This window comes from Neoarius graeffei, chromosome 20 (genome assembly GCF_027579695.1).
Source record: "Neoarius graeffei isolate fNeoGra1 chromosome 20, fNeoGra1.pri, whole genome shotgun sequence".
Taxonomy (NCBI): Eukaryota; Metazoa; Chordata; class Actinopteri; order Siluriformes; family Ariidae; genus Neoarius; species Neoarius graeffei.
Window position 1 is genome coordinate 23317250 of NC_083588.1, and position 24810 is coordinate 23342059.

Genomic DNA, 24810 nt, shown 5'->3' on the forward strand with positions numbered 1-24810 from the left:
TGAGGGGGAGAAGACACAGACAAGGAAGTAGGAAACGGTAGGGTGCAGCGGGCCGGCTGGGGTGGAGCCGGCCCGCTGCACCCGCAGTGGGGGAATGGGGCAAGGACGGAGAGAGGAGACACGCTGTCCTGCCATCGGAACGGCTGCCATATGGTCCTCCGCCAGCTCAATTGCCTGATCCAGTGACGCCGGGCGATGGCACTGGACCCACTCCACTGTTCCTTCCGGAAGTCGGGCGATGAATTGTTCCAGCGCCACCAGGTCGACGATTCCCTCGGCATCGTGGTTGTTTGCCCTCAGCCACCGCCGGCAGGCATCCTGGAGTTGCTGGCCAAACGCGAACGGCCGGCCGACGACCTCTAGGCGCAGCGCGCGGAAGCATTGCCGTTGCTGTTCCGGGGTGCGACCACCGCATTGGAGGACAGCCCTATGGAGGTCTGCATAGACCAGCCAGCTGTCGGCGGGGAGGTGCAGCATGGCCAGCTGTGCCTCGCCCGTTAGCAGGGGGAGGAGGTGCACCACGCACTGTTCCACCGGCCAACCCCACGCCTTTGCTACCTGCTCAAAGAGCGTGAGGAAGGCTTCGGGGTCATCATGCGGACCCATCTTCATTAGGGTGAGGTGGGGAGGGTTCGCGACAGCAGTGGTGGTGGTGGTGGACCCTGCTGACACAAGCAGGTGCCGGAATGCCTGGCGATCTTCCTGCTGCGCCAGCACCAGAGCTTCGAACCATTGTTCCTGCTCCTTCCGGAGGGCGATCAGTGCCTGGTGCTGGCTCTGCTGGGCCGTGGCGAAGGCATGGACCAGGTCCTTGAAGGGGGAGGACTCCATGGTGCTGTTCCCTTCTGCACTCCAATTCTCCCAGGTTTCGGCACCACTGTAAAATCCCTGCAAGTGGGTGGAACACAGAAGCATGGCAGGCCAGAACTGAGTGATTCTACCACTTACCTTCCCTGACTCCACCCTCCATTCACAGACCGATGCTTGACTACGTCCCCACTGCCACACTAAGATATGTGATTTATAGTCTTTAAGCTTGCATGGTTTCATACTCTTTGTGGCGATTAATAAACTTAATAAACTTCAATTATGTTTATTCCTTCCATAGTTTTGTTTAACAATGAATTCCAGCTTCCTTTTAAATATATGTAGCAACCACATTATTAAGGCCCCAGGGAACACCCACTGATGCCCAACAACATTGTAGGAACCACTTAATGGTAGCCTGTAACAACCTGCATTGTTACACAATAGCATTGGGTGATATCCACCATGTAACAGATAGCCCACTTCACATTTTCTCCAGGAAATAGCATTTTTATCAGTCTGCCTTACCTCGATCACAGAATTCATAGTTTACCCTTCTCTATTTTACCATTACACCCCTGGATACTGCCACTGTGTTCATTTCACTTTTTGAATTTTGGGGAAAGAATTTCAATATAATTCAGTTTATAGTCAAGGCATGTCTCTAGAAATTCTCAAAGCGTGTCTGTTAGCCTACCTCAGTTGGCTGCAGTTAGCTTCATTTAAAGGATTAATCCATTTCAGGCTTTCAAGGAATCCCACCCACCTGCTCGACAGCTTTGTCTGCTTATGTTTCTGAAAATGTTTTGCACTTGAAGTCTGTAGATTTATTGACTTGACACCTCAGCTCTCCAAATGTTCATGTATCCAACTACATTTGAGTTGATAAAGTAATGCAGTGGTCTATGAAACGGGGATTTCCACAAGGGGCATTGGAGAGGGGAAATAGGCTACTATATTTTAGAGACAATGTTTAAATAGGCACCACATGTCTGTAGGAGTATTATACATAGTGATGTCTTTGTTACTGACAAAATACAGTGGTGCTTGAAAGTTTGTGAACCCTTTAGAATTTTCTATATTTCTGCATAAATATGACCTAAAACATCATCAGATTTTCACACAAGTCCAAAAAGTAGATCAAGAGAACCCAGTTAAACAAATGAGACAAAAAATATTATACTTGGTCATTTATTTATTGAGGAAAATGATCAGTATTACACATCTGTGAGTGGCAAAAGTATGTGAACCTTTGCATTCAGTATCTGATGTGACCCCCTTGTGCAGCAATAACTGCAACTAAATGTTTCTGGTAACTGTTGATCAGTCCTGCACACTGGCTTGGAGGAATTTTAGCCCATTCCTCCATACAGAACAGCTTCAACTCTGGGATGTTGGTGGGTTTCCTCATATAAACTGCTCACTTCAGGTCCTTCCACAACATTTCAATTGGATTAAGGTCAGGACTTTGACTTGGCCATTCCAAAACATTAACTTTCTTCTTCTTTAACCATTCTTTGGTAGAACAACTTGTGTGCTTGGGGTCGTTGTCTTGCTGCATGACCGACCTTCTCTTGAGATTCAGTTCATGGACAGATGTCCTGACATTTTCCTTTAGAATTCGCTGGTATAATTCAGAATTCATTGTTCCATCAATGATGACAAGTCGTCCTGGCCCAGATGCAGCAAAACAGGCCCAAACTATGATACTACCACCACCGTGTTTCACAGATGGGATAAGGTTCTTGTGCTGGAAGGCAGTGTTTTCCTTTCTCCAAACATAACGCTTCTCATTTAAACCAACAAGTTCTATTTTGGTCTCATCTGTCCACAAAACATATTTTTCCAATAGCCTTCTGGCTTGTCCACGTGATCATTAGCAAACTGCAGACAAGCAGCAATGTTCTTTTTGGAGAGCAGTGGCTTTCTCCTTGCAACCCTGCCATGCACACCATTGTTGTTCAGTGTTCTCCTAATGGTAGACTCAAACTTTTTAGCGCCAATATTAGCCAATGTGAGAGAGGCCTTCAGTTGCATAGAAGTTACCCTGGGGTCCTTTGTGACCTCACTGACTATTACACGCCTTGCCCTTGGAGTGATCTTTGTTAGTCGACCACTCCTGGGGAGGGTAACAATGGTCTTGAATTTCCTCTATTTGTACACGGTGTGTCTGACTGTGGATTGGTGGAGTCCAAACTCTCTTTAGTGATGGTTTTGTAACTTTTTCCAGCCTGATCAGCATCAACAACGCTTTTTCTGAGGTCCTAAGAAATCTCCTTTGTTTGTGCCATGATACACTTCCACAAACGTGTTGTGAAGATCAGATTTTGATAGATCCCTATTCTTTAAATAAAACAGGGTGCCTACTCACACCTGATTGTCATCCCATTGACTGAAAAGACCTGACTCTAATTTCACCTTCAAATTAAAACTGCTAATCCTAGAGGTTCACATACTTTTGCCATTCACAGATATGTAATATTGGATCATTTTCCTCAATAAATAAATGACCAAGTATAATATTTTTGTCTCATTTGTTTAACTGGGTTCTCTTGATCTACTTTTAGGACTAGTGTGAAAATCTGATGATGTTTTAGGTCATATTTATGCAGAAATATGGAAAATTCTAAAGGGTTCACAAACTTTCAAGCACTACTGTATTATGTTCTAATATTCTATAAGACCTTTGATGATCTTTGCAAGGTTCACATGAGAAAGAAAGAAACCATGGAAAATTGTGCTGATTTTATATAAGATGTTTAGCGCCATAATAAAATACAGTGAATACATTTCCAGTTTAGTCTTTTGCATACAAAAATTAAGAGTTCAGTTATTCATTACTTTAGTATGACAGCCACAATATATACATTCACAATACATTTTGGATTTTATTCTTGTCCATTTGCAAAACGTTAATAAATATTCCACACTGCTCAGAGTATGCACAGATCAATCAACTACAGTGTAGTTCTATACATTATATGCTAAGAAGCTATATAACAATTTACATTAGATCAAATGTAATCAAGTAAAAAAAACAAAAAACTAACTGCCAAGAAACTCTCCTGTATGGTCTATATTATTTTTAGATTCCTGGTAGAGTCTCTATGATGCAGTTTTAATGTAGCTTTGATCTAAGAACCAATCCATCCAGGCAGGGCCGGCTCTAGGTCTTTGGCTGCCCTAGGCGAGATTGAGTTTTGGCGCCCCCCCAGAAAATAACCCCCTCTAATAACATCTAAATAACACTTTAATCTAATCACTCTATTCTATTACTATTAAACAATGTATGGTGCATGGACAATAAACAAGAAGTCATTTTTATCTTTTTCATTATTATTGTTATCATTAACATAAATTGTCACAAAGTAAAATGACAACACAAATTCAATACATATCTCCATATAATGGGCAAAAACTCTTCCGCACCCTGTTCAAAGTGTAGTGCATGGACAATAAACAAGAAATTATTTTTAGTTTCTTTTTTGCTATTAAAAGTTAAGTCATCTCTGAAGAATTAACAAATTAAATGAATAAAAAATTCTACAATTCTAAATTGTGCAAACTTAAGCACCCTGTTAGGACATCAATGGGCTGCATTTTCAAACAAAAGTGCTATTATGGGTACTTTGTTATTGCTGTTTGCAATAACAAAGTTATGGGTTAATAATAACTTAGTACCCATAATAGCAAAGTTATTATGGGTACTAAGTCTATTGCTGTTTGCATCTAGTTAGCTAGGCAGACATTGATTCAGGCGTCTAAAATATTAATTTGCCACTATAATGGTTGATATGAGAGATTAGATCAGACTTACCTCTATACTTGGCTTTATTTGTTTCTTCCTGTAGCCTTCGTTTGCGCCCTTGCGCACCCAAGAGTTTGGATTTCTTCATTTAAGCACTTGTAGTCTGGGCTACTTTTTGCAGTGGATAGCCATTCTCATCCCCCGATGAGCACCGCTCCCCCCGCCCCCCCCTTATAACCTATCATTGTGCATTTTAGTAGGTATAAGGAAATCACCGACCACTACTGCATAGGCTACACTTGTTTTTCAACCTTTTTGATCCAGGGTGCACTTTTTTCAATGAAAAAATCTCAAGGCACATCACCAATAGAAAATGTTGACTGTAACTAAAACGCTGTTGCCAATATTTACAATATACAGTCATTCTATAATTTTCCACGGTACACTTGGTGATCTCTCACGGCACACTAGTGTTCCGCGGTACTAGAGTTCGGCACCACAGTGGTTGAAAACACTGTACACCACTGATGCACTTGGTAACATCTCCATTCAATAACTCCATCCCTCCTTTTTGGTGGGGTTTTAGTCGCCCTTGGCACCCCTGGGCACACTTTGCGCTCTAGGCGATTGCCTAGGTCACCTATAGCAATCGCCGGCTATGATTACATGGCCAAAACAGAGAATAGCCACGGATGCGCACTTGCGCGCCCGAAGACACACTATAGACAGGGCGAACCACTGTTGAGCGCTTATTGTTTCATGAATAACAACCACCACCACACCCCACCCCACCCTGCTTTTTTTGACAAATCGCACCCTGACTACATGCTTTGCTGTACAATTAAATTAGGCTAAGACATTATAATGCTGACTCGTTTTCAGAATAGTGGAAGTCATAATTTTTCTCCCCCCGTTTCTTCGCCCCTGGATGGACGCAGCGCCCTTAGCATTTGCCTATATTGCCTATGCCACGGGCCGGCTCTGCATCCAAGTTTCTTTTCCAAAGATTTTAAGTGGTGAGGTGTGAAAATCACATACATGTATTTTAGTTTTCTCAATGTGAATGTATGCTTAAGTTAACAGAGACCTTGAAAAGAAAAGGCTAGCTCTAAATTCCCTTTGGTCACACTAATTTCATTGCTCTTGTGAACGTAATATATCCCTTAATGTGTCACTAAAAATAAGTTTTACCATCAGTGCAAAATGCATACTGTTCTTTCTTCATCAGGTGACATTGGGCATACCTAACAACCTGTGTTTTCTCTCTCTTTCTCTCCCCCCTCCCCCCGTCTGTCCCTCTGAGTTACATGTCAATCCTGAGATCGAGATGCTGACCTGCCAGATTCATCCTGATGCCCTACGTCTGGTTGGAGTCTCATCACATCACTCCTATGGAGGACGGACCCATATGGACAGTTGAAAGTCACACTTGGAAGATGCTCTGGACACTTACAGTAATGCTTTTATGGCTAAGGACTACAGTTGACTTGCTAACTTTAGGACTGCAGTTGTCATGAACAGTTTTGCACTCAAGTTTCCATCAATGAAGAGTTATAACATCAATGAAACAGACTTCATGTTAAAACTGTTAAAAATGTTATCATGTTGTCTATCACCCAAATGAGGATGGGTTCCCTTTTGAGTCTGGTTCCTCTCGAGGTTTCTTCCTCATGTCGCCTGAGGGAGTTTTTCCTTACCACCTTCGCCACAGGCTTGCTCATTGGGGATAGACTAGGGATGAAATTAGCTCATGTTTAAAGTCATTTAAATTCTGTAAAGCTGCTTTGCGACAATGTCTATTGTTAAAAGCACTATACAAATAAACTTGACCATCAATTATTTGATTAAAAACAAATAATAAAAATTGTCCACATCAGAGTGGTTCTTTACAGCACATATACTGTCTGTGCCAACACCTAATCAAACCAGAAAATTTTTTTTTTCTTCCAAGCTCAAAAACCTGAGCAAACTAAAATACAGCAGAGTTGAAATTATGCACTGTACAGATGGACTCAATTGTGGAATGAACCTGAAGTTGTCAGTGTACTTTAAGTTGTTAATGGTCAGACACACCATACAGAAGACTGAATTATGGTACTATTATGCAGGCTTCAGGATTTCAAATTGTATGAAATGCAGATTTTTATTTACATTCATCAAAAAAGAAAAATAGGCTATTTTTCTATTCTCTGAAATATTTTTGTCTGTCTTATCTTTCTTTGGTTAGATCCGTTTCACTGCACAAAGTTTGTGGGGAGATGGGTTCACTGTAATCCTATCCGCATCTGTGAGGTCTAGCTGATCCTCAGACACCCCTGGTGGAGGAGTGAAGCGGACGTGCTGAAGAAGAGGAAGAGCTCCATCCTGGCCAGGCTTTCTCCCAGAGACACACTGTACCCTGAAAGCAAAAAGGCAGTTCTTCGATTCAGTATTTCTGTTGCCTCTTTTCTGTCTTAAATGTCTTTCCTACTCTGTATGTGTGATCATATCCTACAAGACATTATGCGCTTACAAAGAAAGTTTTGTTTTTTTGTTTTTGATAATTACAGCCTGTACAGTCTACTTAGATCAGTCTCTGAAAGGGAACTATTGGTTTATAGCGCCACATAAAATCCTAAAGAGCTCCCCAAAGGGACAAACAAATAACTTTTATGGTTATGTATATAAATATTTCTTTTCTTGGGGGTAGCGCAAAGTTTTAAATAATTATATATGCATCAAAATGGCCATTAGAAATACATATTTCTAACTGGCTGGAATGCATGCATAAATTCCTTATATTCTGAAATGTCTGAAGTAGACGTGGTCAAAATGCTATCACATTTAATTTAAGCAACATGCTGCTTTGGTTTAGTTTGTTCTTGTCCTCAATTTTTTTTAATATAGATCAGTGCTTTTTAAACTCCTACTATTGAGGCCTGTCTTTGCCTACTTGCTTGTCTTTTAATGAAGGTCACACTGGAAGTAAATAATACTTATATTTTAGGGGAAGCCATGGCCTAATGGTTAGAGAAGCAGCTTTGGGACCACAAGGTTGCTGGTTTGATTCCCTGGATCAGCAGGAATGACTGAAGTGCTCTTGAGCAAGACAACTAACCCCCAATTGCTGTTGTATGTTGCTCTGGATGAGAGCATCTGCTAAAAGCTAATTTTAAGCTCAAATGAATCACCTGCAGAAAAAGGCATGAAGATATCCACTGACTCTCATCCCTTAACACAGACATCAGTAGAGGGTAAACAGTTGTGCCCTTGAAGGGACAGTTGAGAAATCTTCAAGTATGAAAGCAGTAGTTTCATAATACATTCAAGCCCTATTTTAAAGGGATCCTCCAGCGGATTTACTCTTAAACTTATGTTAAGTAAAAGTATTCATAGATTTCAACAAACATTCATTTTTGGAGACCAAATACTGTTCTAGAAAAATTCATTTTTATTAAAATACCAGATGGGCCTCCTACGGAAGTGACGTGATGACGTGGCTTAGTGGAAGCTTGGACCAACTCAGCCGTTTATATCCTCTGCTTACATTGTGGTTTTGTTAGTTTTACAAGTAATTTTACTGAATTTATAGGTTTTAAAATAAGTAAAATATGCCTCAAGCCCTGCGATGACCTAGCGACTTGTCCAGGGTGTACCCTGCCTCTTGCCTATAGTCAGCTGGGATAGACTCCAGCTTGCCTTTGACCCTGTACAGGATAAGCAGCTACAGGTAATGGAAGGATGGATGGAAGTATGCTTCATTGTGCAGCATATAAATGCCAAAATGATGCTATAAAGAAGGGCGAGAAGATATCTGACTATTCACAAGAAATGGATTTATGCCATCAGAAGACCTCAAAACAATCTGCCTGCAGTGCCCTATTTATACTCCGAAAATTTTGAATCATCCTGTTTCGATGAATCAACGGAATTAAAAGCAAGATTAATGGGGGCTTCCAGAATAAAAAGTAAGAAAAGACGATGCCATGCTAACAATATTTGCCCATCGTTCAGCTCCAAAGTTCCGCCAAGCAGCAATAGAGACAACAGCAGTGAGAAGTTCGTGTCGACTTTGTTCTACCATGGTTCTTTGTAGTATACAGGGATGGATGCAGCCCAAGAATCTGACAAATGCACATTTGCAGAAATATTTTCACAAATTTTACCAGACCGCTATGGATTTACACAGGGGCATAGAGCACGCCGAGCCCTTTCCAAAGAGGGCAGCCACAGCCTACTATGACCGCAGCTTGGCCCAGTCTGTTGGTTGAGCATGGCTATTGCCCATGTAGCTGGCTAGCGGTAAAGTAAACACATGCCTCATGACTGATGCCAAGTGGTGCACATATTTCTGCACACACATCGGTCTGGATCCATCCCTGGTATTATTATCGGTGTCTTACCTGGTGAATTGTAATCAGTATTCCGATGCATTGTAGACTCTTCAGCGTATATTGGAAGAAAATATGGGTAACAAAGAAAATACTGACGTTAAAGAACAATCACAGACGCATCAAGAGACCGAGCATTTGATTGAGCTTCGGGTATGGTCAGCTATACTCCAGATAAGATAATTACTCAGAGCATTTTACATGAAACTCACATGTTTGAAATTTCCGAAGTTTTATTTTATGGTAGTTTCATTTATGTGCTAGGAGAGTGAATTGACCGGAAAGAGGTATATTGCTGTGCAAACAGATGAACTCGTCAGAGTTGAAATCCAGACAGAGACAGTTGTCTTTGAAGACAAGATTATCGAGTGTTCTTTATTGGGAGATGAAAGTGTCTCATTAGATGATTCTTTCAAACTCTACTTGCAAAACCACGATGTAAGTAGAGGATATAAACAGCTAAGGTGCTCCAAGCTTCCACTAAGCCACATCACTGCATACGTCACTTCTGCAGGAGGCCCATCTGGTATTTTAATAAAAATACATTTTTCTAGAACACTATTTGGTCTCCAAAAATGAATGAATGACTGTTGAAATCTGCAAATACTTTTACTTCAGAATTATTTTATTAATCCCCAGAGGGAAATTCAAATTTGCAGCCAAGCTCCTGAATCAAGGAAGAAACTTAACACAAGTTTAAGAGTAAATCCGCTGGAGGATCCCTTTAAGCTGAGGTGAATTTGATATTGATATTTCCTTCTTGATAAAGAAGTCATTGAAGTTTACATCACGGCTGGTGGTGTGGGGGTAAACTCATGGGTAATATATTGGCCAGTCTCTATATTTCATGGACCACTGCATCTGTGTAAGGCAAGTTTTTCCTGTCCTCCACCACTAGCTGACAGCCTCCAATCACCATGTCAATCTCCTCATGAACCTGATCTTCATGTGTAAACATGGTTTTACATCAGTTTTCACAATGACTGAGATGGCCTTTGTAAAATCAACATGTGCTCCCAGAGCATGTCTGTTGTTCTGGATGTATGTTTAGCTCACCCACAACGGAGTAAGTGGGATGAGGTATTGTAATCGGTGTGATTTGTTTGTCTGTCTGTCTGTTAACAATCTTGTGTCTAGACAGTTGCACCGATTGACTTCAAATTTTCAAGGTAAGTGGGCAATGGTTCGTAGATTACCTGATTAAATTTTAGGGGTAATTGAGTCAAGATGAAGGTCAAGAAAGGTCAACCTTTCGGTCAAAATAACATATTTTCCATTATAACTTAAAAACGGTTGCCAATAGACAAATGTTTACTAGTACGAGCACCTAGGAACTCCCATATGGCCTTTCATTTGGCACCATGCTCTTTGACCTTGAGTGACCTTGAAAGGTCAAACTCAAGGTCATTGATTTTAAAAGCGCTGTAACTTGAAAATGGTTGACAGATATTTACCTTTATCAACTTATAGGAAGTGCCATATGGGCTTTCATTTAGCACCATGATCTTTGACCTTGAATGACTTTGAAATCTCAAACTCAAGGTCATGGATTTTCATAGGACTATAACCTGACCGCTGATGATTGAGAAATATTACCATTATCAACATATAGGCATAAAGTAAGTGCTGTCAGGCAAGGTTTGCTTTGCCTGGCAACACTTGTTGTGGTTTGTGGCCTTATCCTGTTAAAAGATCTATGGTTTAACCTGCCAGAAGCAACCATGTTTCAGGCAAAGAACTTCTGGTATTGTGCAAATGAATTTACACTATTAATTACATGCATTTATAGCTCACTGCATAGCTAATTATTTTAGTTAATTATGTTTTCCACTGACACTCCAGTCACATGGCACAAAGGTTTAAAAGTGGGTCAAAAACCAACTCTATAGTTACTTTTTGTTGTCCTGCAAACTGTAATTGTGTGTGTTTGTCTTTTTATTCCCATTACCTCTGCCACAGTTTAAATTGGCCTCTTGTGCAATGTTAATTTTAACAATCTGTGAATAGATTGCTGGTAGGAAATGTGTGAAAGGTGATCTAGCCCTGCACAAACACCATCAGTCAGTTTAGACTTTACCTTTACTCCAGTCCTCTACAGTGGAACAACTGCAAAGAGTGCTGTAAATACCTCATCTATATTACAAGTTGACTTTATATATATATACAAACAATTTGCAAACATGCAAGCTTTTAGTCAGCTGTCGAGGTAATGATCATATGTAGCATATAAAAGCAGTATAGCTTTTAAATTGCATCATTCTATATCTTGTGTGTATTTATTAAAGGCTTATTTTGGTTGTGCATAGACCACCACTCAAAGTAAAAAAAAAAAAAACCTCCCTTTCACTTAACTAACTTATCTCATTATCTCTAGCCACTTTATCCTGTTCTACAGGGTCGCAGGCAAGCTGGAGCCTATCCCAGCTGACTACGGGCGAAAGGCAGGGTACACCCTGGACAAGTCGCCAGGTCATCACAGGACTGACACATAGACAACCATTCCCACTCACATTCACACCTACAGTCAATTTATAGAGTCACCAGTTAACCTAGCCTGCATGTCTTTGGACTGTGGGGGAAACCAGAGCACCCGGAGGAAACCCACACGGACACGGGGAGAACATGCAGACTCCGCACAGAAAGGCCCTCGCCGGCCACAGGGCTCGAACCCGGACCTTCTTGCTGTGAGGCGACAGCGCTAACCACTACACCACTGCGCCGCCCACAACTAACTATTTATGTAATCATAAAACAAACTAGCTAGTGAACATTTAACTTTGAAATATCATAGGAAATACATTATGTATTGCATTTACAGCTAAATTATATAAAGAACATGTGCTAAGGCACATGCACAAAGTACAAGATTTTACAGCTTCTATGATACACTAGCACACTCATGTTTGGCCAAAGATTTGCTTGTAACATCCAGGTAATAATTGGGAAACACTGGAACTAAGGGGCCTAGCCTTTGCTATTATATCCTTTGCAGTTTCCAGCATTACAATGCCCCTGTGCACAAAGCAAGTATTTTACATTTCTAAATATTTAAATAGGGATCCATAAACAGTATATGACCACCAGGATGACCCCCTTTGGATGACAAATATCACTTTCAGTCCATTCTTTCTTAAGGCAACTTTAATTTAAAAAAAAAACAGTAAGAAAAAGAAATGGCAATTAATACATATTAAAGATTAATTCAGTAGTACAGTACATAGGATATCAATTCCCTTTTATCCATGTCAAATTATTACCACTATAATCAACATGGTTTTAATCATAAAAAAGTTCTTCAGACCTCAAAAAGCATGTGTGGTTTACAACAATCAGATCAAAAGGGAAAGCTATTATTGTGTGCAAATGTACAAATAAAAATAAATTAAAAACAAATTAAAAAAGAAGCCCTGTACACGTTTCAGACCTTTAAGCCACACCACTAATTGACCACCAAAGGATACACACAGCAGTGAGACACCCATCAACTCAGTCAAACTCCGGCAAATATGACATACAATTTACTCACGATGCCTCAGAATGAATCAGAATGTTAGTCAAGATATTAGGAATGTACTAATCACAACTGAGCATACAGACTGACGTTTTTCAAAATGAATTATCCTGGATCAGTAATGCAGATTATTTTTTTTGTCCAAGACTGTAAAATAAAGCACAGTTGTAAATTAAACAACCATTTACGCATGAGGTACATGCATACAACATAGTAGTGTCACTTTTCCTTTGAAATCAACAGTGATGACTAGGTAACATTCTTTACACAACATACAAAAATGCTTAAATATACTATGTCAGTTAAGAGACTTTGACATTTGAATTTAAACATTTTGCAGATTAAGTCACAACACAGGTGGCGTTTTACTAGTACTCTGATGAGAATTTAACACACAGAGCCTTGATGACTGAAGCAACAGCTACTTTGTGGTCAAGTGAAGATACTTAATTCCATTATTTCAGTTATTAGAATGTTCTAGTACAGTTTGGTTTCCTGTCATAGTACACTACTGTATATGGCCAAAAGGTTGTGGACACCTGACCATCACAGCCATATGTGGTTCTTCCCCAAACCGTTGCCACAAAGCTAAAAAGCACACAACTGTCTAAAATGTCTTTGTATGCTGTAATAATAAGATTCCATTTCCTTGGAACTAAGAGATTTGCTTATGTTCCAGCATGACAATGCCCCTGTGCACAAAGTGAGTTCCATGGTTTGCCAAGGAAGAAGAGTGGAAAAATTTGAGTGGAAGAATTTGAGTGGTATTTCTAATTTTCTAAGAATCTGATGGGTATTTCTAGTGGCAGAATGGGAACAAATCCCCACAGCCATGCTACAAAATCTAATGGAAAGCCTTCCCAGAATAATGCAGGTTATTATAACAGCAAAGAGGAACCTACTTTGGAATTGGATGTTCAATAAGCACATATCAGTGTGATGGCCAAAAGTCATTGGACAACTGACCATGTAGTGTATGTGCTATATTTTCAGGAGACACAAGGAAGGCAGTGTCAATGCAAATAGGCAAAAAGTAAAGTTATACTGTGTTTTGTTTTTTTTCATCTGTAAGCCAGGGAAGCAAAAGTATTTCATGTTTCCTTGTTTAACTAATTCTTTGGAGGAAGGATTCCTGTGCAAAAATACAGTTTGTGTTAGGAAGAAAAAAAAAATGTGTGTAAGAATGGTTTGGCAAACAGTTCAAATAATTCCTGTTGGGGGGGGGGGGGGGGGGGGGGGGGGAACAGAAAAAAGGGCTAAAATTCCCCAAACATTTATGTATTACAATGTAGCTGCATGTTTTCTTTGAGAGATAGGGATAGCGTGGCATTGTTTATACACTTATTTTGATTCTTTAAGGTTATTATTTTTGCAGTACAGCTTCAATACACATATTGTCAAATGCATGGCTGCAGTAAAACATAAAGAAAAGAAACAAAAAACCCCAATAAAATCATACATTTCTCAAGCAGCTTCATACATATGTAGACATTTACACATAATCCAGACCATCAGATAATCATGATTTAGGAGCATCCAACTGGTGCAAAGACATTAAAATTCCAGCTTGCAATGACGACTACTCCCCCCCCCAAAACACACACACACAATTTAAACAAACACTACACGTGCTTAGATGAGATCTCCAAAGTACAGTCCAAGATCTGGGAGTACTGAAATACAGTACCAGTGCAGTATAGTGGCTGACACCTTTGTGGTGTTGTATGGTGAAGAGAAAGAAATTTTCTGAGACCTGAACATGTGGAGAAAAATCTCTCAGCCCAGTTTGCACCACATAAAGGCTTTAAATAAGAAAAAACTACAGGAGTCTTCATCTCTCTCTCTCAGTCTGATTTCCTCTGACCTTCTGAACAGTGCTGGAACTGAGCAAAGCTCAGGAAAACTTGCTCCAGTGAGATCTGACCCACACAATAGTCCTCAATGCTATATTTCTCCTTAGCTGCCTCAAGGGTCCCAAAAACCTGGCAGGGCCAAGAAGTGATACAATTAGTACAGATTTGTCCTAGACATTGTGCCAAATAACAACTGACGGGACAAGATTTCTTGGAGCAAATGCAAACTACTATCAAAACCGACATGTGTAGACTGAGCTCAGCATATTTGGGTAACGTACCTGAGCCCAGGTTAATGTTTTGTCAGTCAAGTGATAATGTACCATTCCCTGGTGTTCATCTTTCAATAAGCTACCTGTGAAGATAAAAACAAACAATAATACACAGCTGTTAATCTGTACCAGTCCAGTTAGTTTCAGTTCAGTTACCACATCACTGGCAGTTTATACACAAGTCTACTTCTGTCAGAATTTGTTCTATATTGACCATATAGTGAATTATGGGTGTTTGCGATTTTTTAGTGTTGCGCAATCTCAAATGGAGAAATCATATTCCCTGAGCAGTTTTCGATATTATCATCTATAGTGCACTAAATACCACAGAGTGGCCAATGTCATGTATAAATGTAAGTAAAAATGGGGTTTATCAACCTAAAGTCAATAGCTACTTGTTAGTGGTGTATTTGATACCATAATTTGCTTTTAATGCTTCCATACTAGTGATTTATAATCTTTGGATGGTTTATGTAATGATGGGTCATGGTGATGTGTTTCAAGTGTGCTATTGAATACACAATCAGTGATGTGTCTCCTTCACTGCTACTACCGGTATATATAGCACTCTATATATCATAGTCTATATATCTAATAGTGAGTGAGTAAGCAATTTACAGGGTATATCTCAGACACAGACCAGGGAAGGTGCTTTCGATGAAGTCTTTAAAGAGCTGAAGGTCCATCTCCTCCAAATCAGCCTCCATGTGGATTTTGGCCAACAGTGTGTATCCACTGCCAAATTTGCTCTTTAGATGCTGTGGGCTGCCCAGACACTTAAACTGCCCATTGACCATCACAGCCAGTCTAGTGCACAAAGCCTCACACTCCTCCATACTGTGCATGCGCGCGCACACACACACACACACACACACACACACACACACACACACACAGAGTCAGAAGTCAGCAGGCTATTATAAACATCTCATACATTTTGTCTTTTGTGCTTAAAACCCTATGGAATCATTAGATGCACCTGTATTCAAATCGATCATATCATACTCCTGTGAATAACACAGATGGTGGCAGACAGAAACAAAGAGATACAACCATGTGAAAGATCTTTCATATTATATCTATGACATCTACAAAGTCTGTATCTAAAGCAGAAACCATTCATTTTAACGATCATACAAAAATTATCTACTTACTATGTGACTTTAGGAAGTAACAATGCTTTTGTGCAAAGCTTCACCAAAAAGTTTTTGAATCTGTTGGATATGAATTAAATCAATGTGTTTACGCAGAAGAGTTCCTTGACCAATCAGATTTAATGAACTTAGTTACCTAATCTTCTTGAAAAACAGATTTACTACAGCTCACTTAGTGGTGACGAATGAATGTCTGTATAGGTGGACATCAAAGTGAAGCCAAATTGTTTCTGAGGCTTTCTAGTTGCTGGCTGCATTACAGCTTTTAACCCCACTCATTCCCATGTTAGTGAATGGGACCCAGGACAAACTTTTATTTTAAGTTTTAAATTATTTTCAGGAATAATGTTCTGTCATTTCTGAACATTTCAAGTTCAGTTGACCATTATATATTCCCCCAATATTTTTCCTTATAGTGCACATTTATAAGGCTTGACTGTTATGGTTGAAGCCATCAATCACCTCATCAACCACACCCTTTTATTCATTGCCAAATAACATCTATAAAATGTATTTGCATTACATTATAGGCACTTAGCAGATGCTCTTATCCAGAGTGACATACAACATATCCAGAGTGATATACAACATATCCAGAGCAGCCCGGGAAACAGTTGGGGGCTAGGTGCCTTGCTCAAGGGCACTTCAGCCATTCCTGTCGGTCCATGGAATTGAACCAGTGACCTTTTTGTCCCAAAGCTGCTTGTCTAACCATCAGGCCATGTTAGACTGATTGTTTAAACAATTAATAGGTGCCAATATGGCACTGGTTCCTATATAATCAGTATCTAATCACTATGTAGATTTTGGTGCTTCATCTCAGTGCCACTTAAATTTAATATAAAACTTGTTTTATATTGGCTATTCACTGCACATTCAAGATTCTTGCTTCTATTTCTCAAGAAATAAACACACAAAAAGGACAAAATGTGTATTTTCTTACTCTGGAGTGGAAAGACAACCAAGTACAACTGAATATATTTTTACATTTTCTCCCTTTAAAGCCTCCTGAATATAGTGGGCCTGATAGGTCAATGTGCCGCAGATTCAGACAACATTAACAGAAACATGCTACAAACTACAGCAAAATGATTTTGAAAATCAAGTGTTTTTGTATTACTATTTTCTCATCTCATCTCATCTCATTATCTCTAGCCGCTTTATCCTTCTACAGGGTCGCAGGCAAGCTGGAGCCTATCCCAGCTGACTACGGGCGAAAGGCGGGGTACACCCTGGACAAGTCGCCAGGTCATCACAGGGCTGACACATAGACACAGACAACCATTCACACTCACATTCACACCTACGGTCAATTTAGAGTCACCAGTTAACCTAACCTGCATGTCTTTGGACTGTGGGGGAAACCGGAGCACCCGGAGGAAACCCACGCGGACACGGGGAGAACATGCAAACTCCACACAGAAAGGCCCTCGCCGGCCCCGGGGCTCGAACCCAGGACCTTCTTGCTGTGAGGCGACAGCGCTAACCACTACACCACCGTGCCACCCATTACTATTTTCTTCTGCAAAATAATTTAAATTAATCTTTTCATTCACACTATATTATACTTATTCTTTCTAGCAATGACACAACTCCATTTAATAAAATAAATCTAAGAACGTATTATCAAGTTAATAAAATATTTGCCTTCTGGAGCTCAGATGTACAAGCAAGATAAGCATCACTTCACCTCACCTCACATGCCATCGCTAGTTGCATTACAACTGCTCTGATGGCAGCAGATGCCTACCATTAGCTAGTTAGCTACCTTAAACATGGTTAAGATGCCTATATATATATAATATTTAATTTGAAGACCAAATTTGCCTGAGAAATTAAGAAAAGAAAAGTAATTGACCTTCGTGCTATGCTTTTTTTTTTTTAAGTACAAGTTCAGGCACGAGGGCGGCACGGTGGTGTAGTGGTTAGCGCTGTCGCCTCACAGCAAGAAGGTCCGGATTCGAGCCCCGTGGCCGGCGAGGGCCTTTCTGTGTGGAGTTTGCATGTTCTCCCCGTGTCCGTGTGGGTTTCCTCCGGGTGCTCCGGTTTCCCCCACAGTCCAAAGACATGCAGGTTAGGCTAATTGGTGGCTCTAAATTGACCGTAGGTGTGAATGTGAGTGTGAATGGTTGTCTGTGTCTATGTGTCAGCCCTGTGATGACCTGGCGACTTGTCCAGGGTGTACCCCGCCTTTCGCCCATAGTCAGCTGGGATAGGCTCCAGCTTGCCTGCGACCCTGTAGAACAGGATAAAGCGGCTAGAGATAATGAGATGAGATGAGATAAATTCAGGCACCATTTAGGATGTATTTGCATTTAAAAGGGAAAAAAAAGGTAAATCAACCTGAAGACCAGAGAGCTGTCTATGGGGAAAAAAGCAAGCCATTTTGAAGCTGAGAAAAAGAGAGAGAATCAATCAGTGCCATTGCACAAGCATTGGGCACAGTCAATACAACAAATTGGAATGTCCTGAAAAGCAAGAAACTATTAGTGTACTAACAACCTGGCATTGAATAGGTTGGCCAAGGACAACAGCAGCAGTAGCTTACAGAAACCCTGTGAAGAAACCCTCCAAAAAATTGTCAATAACATCACCAACAACCTTCACAAGGCATGGCTGAAGGTATCACATCTTTCAAAGAATACTTCAAGAGCAGAAATACCACAAGATTCAAACCACTCATCAGCAGTAAGAATCAGAAGGCCAGATTGGAATTCACAAAGACATACAGAGATGAGTCATGAAAGTGATGGAAAAATCAAAGTGTGGAGAAAGAAAGGATATGCTCAAGATTCAAAACATATGAGGTCAAGCAAGGTGGACATAGTGTTATGGCTTAAGCACCATAGCTATGGGTTTGCATGGATGCTTCTGGAACAGGCTCACTAATCTTTATCGATGATGCAACTCATGATGATAACAGCAAAATGAATTCAGAAGTCTATAGAAACATTTTGTCTGCTAATTTACAAAGAAATGCATCCAATTTAATTGGGAGAAATTTCATCATGCAACAAGACAATGACCCAAAACACACTGCCAGCACAGAAAAGGATTTCATTTGGGGTAAAAAGTGAAAGGTTTTAGACTGGCCAAATCAATCACCAAACCTTAACCCAATTGTGCATGCATTTCACATCCGGAAAAGGAGCCTGAAGGGAGAGACCCCTTAAAATAAGCAAACACTGAAAGAAGCTGTGGTACAAGCCTGGAGAAGCATCACAAAAGAAGAATGCAATAGTTTGTTAATGTCAGTGGGTTATGGCTTGATGCAGTTATCATAATCAAAGGATATACAACAAATATTACGTGTCATTTATTTAAGAACTCTGTTCCAACACTTTTGCCAATCTAAAAATTTGGTGGTTTGCCACCAGGTGTGTCATATTCCAAGCTGTTTAACACATCCAGATGTAAATATCAGAAAAGCAATGCTGAAATCTTTTCTATCGTCTCATATTCATCTTTTGATCTTAGACCTAAACGAGCTTCAGTGTATAGCAAATAAATAATTGTCCTTGAAATTCTAATACTTTTGGCAGGGACTATAGCTTGTTATAGTGAGGCTATAACTGGAAAATCAACTTGAGTGAACAAATTGATGGCATAAAACAAGGCAGCGAAGAAGAATACATTATTTCATAATTTATTGACTTAATAAATTAAATTAACTGCACCAACAGAATGAACAGAAGATACAAGAGCATTTCTTCAAATGGGTAAATTCTGCAGGTGACAGAACTAGATGCAAATCATCGAGAACAGCAGTTATTTTCTCAAAAATAGGTTGTGGTGAGTGTAAATGTTACATCATTTTAGTTGCACTTTAAGTAATTTCTTGTGGATGCACACATCAGAGTATGGGTGGGCAAAAGGCAGACCCGCTGCCTGTCTGGCTATGTCTACTGAGCATGCTCTGACTCCAAGGTCTATACTGTACAGACTGTGGCTTCAATTTTTCAAGATGACAACATCCATTTTGACTCAAAAAAGACTTCAAAACACACAGTGGGAGTGAAAGGTTCCATGTTGTCCACTCATATATATATATAGTTACTGGTTGTGATGAGCAGAATTAATTTTTTGTGACCAGGGGTCACGTTAACCGAATATTTTCTGTCAATGACTGAATTTTTATTTTTTAAAACAATGACGGGAAAATCTGAAGGCCAGCCATCATTCTGACAGGTCAGAGCACTGAGGGCCTTCAGAACAAAATTAAAATGGACAGAAATCATCTATCTAAGGCAAAGATGCAAAACCTAATGATAGTCACCTCTGCAGCAATCTCCTACATTTGATTACACTCAGTCAAGCACCCAGTTTAAGTTCATGTGGTCCAAGAAGAAAGTTAGACTACAGCAGGTCAACTGACTTCAATTCAGTTCATTCATTGTAAATGGTTTGTTTATATTTTAATTGTAATTTTGTAATTCTGTAAAATTGCATTGTTCGTTATGAAAGTGGAAGCATGGTTCAGCATTGGTTTGTGAATGGAGGCCAAAGTGGTGAGGCTCTATATCCATAACTGCAGGAAGTAGGGACGTTGTGCATCAAGTATCAAACAAAATGTCTTAAATTCCAAAGAAAAAAAATACAACTTCAAGAGAGAATAAAACTCACTGAAGTAAATAAATAAATAAATAAAAAATCGGGTGGCACGGTGGTGTAGTGATTAGCGCTGTCGCCTCACAGCAAGAAGGTCTGGGTTCAAGCCCCGTGGCCGACAAGGGCCTTTCTGTGCGGAGTTTGTATGTTCTCCCCGTGTCCGCATGGGTTTCCTCCAGGTGCTCCGGTTTCCACCACAGTCCAAAGACATGCAGGTTAGGTTAACTGGTGACTCTAAATTGACCGTAGGTATGAGTGCGAATGGTTGTCTGTGTCTATGTGTCAGCCCTGTGATGACCTGGCGACTTGTCCAGTGTGTACCCCGCTTTTCGCCTGTAGTCAGCTGGGATAGGCTCCAGCTTGCCTGCGACCCTGTAGAACAGGATAAAGCGGCTAGAGATAATGAGATGAGATTAAATAAAAACTCTACTTGTCATCAAGTTTGTATAACTTGCAAACAAATTATGTTTTTTGTTTACAATTCTCTTGGTTTCTTTCTCACTGATCAGACTTCTGTTCTCACTGGCTGGCTTTGCAGTTACGCTGCCTGCGTTCTCGTTCGCGATGCCTGGCTTTTGTTTGCAATTGTGATGCAAATCTCTTGCAGGGGCAGGTTTTTGCAGGGGTTCATCCCCATTGGCTAATGATTTTTTGAGTGACAGCTCATTGACAAGGTGTTCTGGAGAATTCAGTTTGCCTGTTACCCCTTCAGAGTGCATGTGCAAAATCATGATGTTCTCTTGTTGCTGCATTGACCAACTAATGTATGCTTTATTGTGCAACTTCCAGTTTATACAAAAGCAAATTTTGTCTGATATTTATTTGCTTATTGCTAACCAAGAAAGGAAAAATGAATATCCAAAAGTTCTACGGCCACTGTGACACATTGTTTACTGTTGCCATGGTGTTCCAACACCACGGACAGTGTACAAGTCCTCCGCAAAGTCAGGCTGAGCCAGTATATTTTATCAACGTTGTCAGTTAAGCATCTATATGTGCAGTCATAATGTCATTCCTGCCAGTCCCAATTCTGCCCGGCTGCGCCCCCATTTTTTCCCCCCAGCACCCCTTGTTCAGAATAGGTTCCCATGGCTATGTCTACACCTGTGAGGGATTTTATTAATCAGTGTTCTGTGTTGCACTACCCCTTCTCCACCAACAGGGTAAGGGTTATGTTCTGGTTTGCACACCAAATTTTGAACTATTCAGAGCATTTTGACCAAAAATAAATTGGTTTGGAAGCTGAAAAGTTGGTTCCCAACTGCAACCAAAATATAGCTGTTTTTTCCAGCGCGACTTGTGATGACATCAGTGGGAGTGTCATTAGTTTGAAGAGGAAGCAGAGCACAGCAATGGAGAATGCAATGGAAAAGGGTACATCTTCTGAAAAAGTGGAATGAAAAATATCTGCAATAATGGAACAAAAGTTCACAGGAAATCAATGTGCACCGCCATCTTGCTACTACAGTTTACTTCTGTTGTGCAATAACCTCTGTTCATGGTGCATCCTAGATTACAATGGTTCTGCTCAAAACTGGTAAAATGCAGGTTGGTTTGCTAGCTGACACCATGGTTCAAAGAATCCTGCCCGGAACCAGTTCAAGAACCCACTCCCTTCTGGTAGAAAAGTAGTATGAGCTGCAGGATAGAAGAATAAAGAGGAGAAAGACAAAAGCCATGATGGAAAGAGCTGAGCTTCATAGAACTGCGAAAATGGGAAAGTCGAATGCAACCTCTGTCTCACTCACTTGAAGCAAAAATTATTTGGAGCATTGAAGCATTTGACAGCAAGCTCTACACTGACATCTGCTGGACAATAAAAGTTCTCACACCATTCCCAGGTCAACTGAGTGCAAAAATAGGCTATATACACTTTCTAATTTTTGCTTGTTTATTACTTTCTCCAGATGACATTCTATAACACACCAGACTATTTTGTTTGTAAAATATAGCTGCAAGCAGCGATGAGGGGGCCAAGCATGCACATCACCAGTTATCAGTCAAAACACATTTTTGCTTTTTACAAACACCCCAGTGGTTTCACCCCAATGGTGAAAAATTTAGTGCTACCTGAAAATGGGGCCCCAAGTCCATGTAACAAGTTTGGTTTTAATACATCAAAGTGTTGCTGTGACATGACTTCACTTCCTGTTTGGTGGCTTTGCTGCCGATTTTGATTGGTTGTGATGGGTGAACACTTTCGTAAATTAAAAAAAAAAAAATCCAACAAATAACTTTTGTGAGGCTTGGGCAAAAGATTGTCTGTGCTAAATTTATTGAAAATTAGACAAAATTTGTGGCCTGTGAAAACTTTTTAGTGTTTTGATAAAGTCCAAAAAGACAGAAAATCCAATATGACTGAAAGTGATGTTGAACTCTGCTTGATCCAAGGATTCCAATGGTACCTCATTTTTGAAAATTCGCTTCACTGCCAAACTTCACTACTTGGCCCCAAATAATTAGAGTCATTGTTGAGAGTCTTTTTTTTTTTTTTTTTTACATTTTATGGTGGTGCAGTGGTTAGTACTGTTGCCTCACAGCAAGTAGCTGTGGTCGACTGGGGCCTTTCTGTGTGAAGTTTGCATGTTCTCCCGGTGTCTGTGTGGGTTTCCTCTGGGTGTTCAGGTTTCCTCCCACAGTCCAAAGACATTAGGTCAACTGGCTACTCTAAATTTCCCATAGGTGTGAATGTGAATGGCTGTTTGGCTCTGTGCTAGCCTTGTGATAGATTGGCAACCTGTCCAGGGTGTATCCCACTTCTCCCCAAAAGTCTGCTGGGATCTGCTCCAGCTTTTTCCCCCATTTCATTGTGGTTTTGGATTATTTTATATCTATACAGTATCTTAAAGTAAATTTAAAAAGCTTCCATTTAATTAAAAAAAAGACTACAACTAAAAGTACACAATAATTCTGTCATCAATAGTAACCTAGGAACACTGCATGAGGCAGGAATATACCCTGGATAAGATGGCAATCCATCATAGGGTACAATGCAAACATACTGTATATTTACACACTCATTCACAGCTTGGGGCAATTTACAGTGTCTTGCAAAAGTATTCATCCCCCTTAAGCTGAGCATACACTGTGCGATTTTTGGCCCGATTTTGACACGATTTTCACTCGTGCGACTGTTTTGGAGATCGGGCCGAGTTTTGGCTCAATCGTGCATCTCAGATCATGTAGTATACATGGGGTAACGACAAGCGATTAACACCTCACGACCTCCTCCCGATCGATCGGATGAAAATCAAACCTGTTTGAAATCCTGAGCATCGGATCCGAGCATCGCATCCGAGCATCAGATCGTATAGTGTGAGAACAGGAATCGTAAGCTGCGTGCTGTTTACCCCTGCGATTCACTTGTGCAGTGTGAGCAGAAGCTAAATACCGCGATTGAAAAAATCGCACAGTGTATGCCCAGCTTTAGTGTTTGTCCTGTTTTGTCGCATTACAAGATTCAAGATTCAAGACTTTAATTGCCATTGAGCAGTTGCCTGAACAACGAAACTTAGCCGGCATGGCCACAAAGGTGCAAAAGAACATATAAAAAGCATTCATAATAAATACAACAAAATACTAAGTAGAAGTAATACTAGTAATAATAATAAAATAAATAAGAAATAAGAATAGAGGTAGGCAGGTAGATATTGCACATTAGTATTGCACATGATATGGGTATGATCAGTAGCAGCAGTGTGGTGACCTACACACACTCACACATGATCAATCAATCAATAGTGGTAGTGTGGTGTCCCACACTCTCTCTCTCCCTCTCTCTCTCTCTCACACACACACACACACACACACACACACACACACACACACACACACACACACAGCAGCCTGTAAAAACAGTTTATTTATTTGTTGTTGTTTTTTTAAAGTGCATTTAAAGTTCTAACTGCCCAAGGGAAAAAGCTGTTCTTGAATCAGTTGGTTTTACATCTAAAGGAATTGAACCTTTTCCCAGAGGGCAGCATGCTAAACAGGTGATGGTTGGGATGAAAATGGTCTTTTATGATCGCCTTGGCTCTGGTGAGACACCTGGAGCTGGCGATTGCATCCAGGGAGGGGAGTGGACAACCAATCACCCTCTCTGCAGTTCTGGTGACCCTCTGTAGCCTCTTTCTGTCAGCCACTGTGCAGTCAGCGTACCACACTGGGATGGCGTGCACCAGCATGCTCTCAATCGTGGCCTGATAAAACGAGACCAATAAGTCAGTCTGCAGCCTGTTCCATGTCAGGACCCTCAGGAAATGGAGGCGCTGCTGGGCTTTCTTTACTAAGGCAGTTGCATTAGCCGCCCAAGACAGGTCCCCAGAGATGTGGGTCCCCAGGAACTTAAAGGTGGGCACACTCTCCACTATGTCACCTGGGGGGGGGGGGGGGGGGGGGGGGGGTCAGCTTTGCTCTTACGAAAGTCCATAACCACCTCCTTGGACTTTCTGGTGTTAAGGGTGAGGTTGTTGCTGTCACACCACTCT

At 40.6% G+C, this 24810-nt stretch overlaps 1 protein-coding gene across 1 annotated transcript in view; it reads right to left on the reverse strand.

Moving 5' to 3' along the window:
* Positions 1 to 12095: 12095 nt before the first annotated feature.
* abca3b (ATP-binding cassette, sub-family A (ABC1), member 3b) overlaps positions 12096 to 24810 on the reverse strand; it is a 138506-nt gene continuing 125791 nt past the window's right edge. Inside the window, 3 exon segments of the mRNA XM_060901407.1 lie at positions 12096 to 14418; positions 14571 to 14644; positions 15202 to 15398. Of these exon segments, the coding sequence (XP_060757390.1) occupies positions 14281 to 14418; positions 14571 to 14644; positions 15202 to 15398 (409 nt within the window). The 3' untranslated portion in view covers positions 12096 to 14280.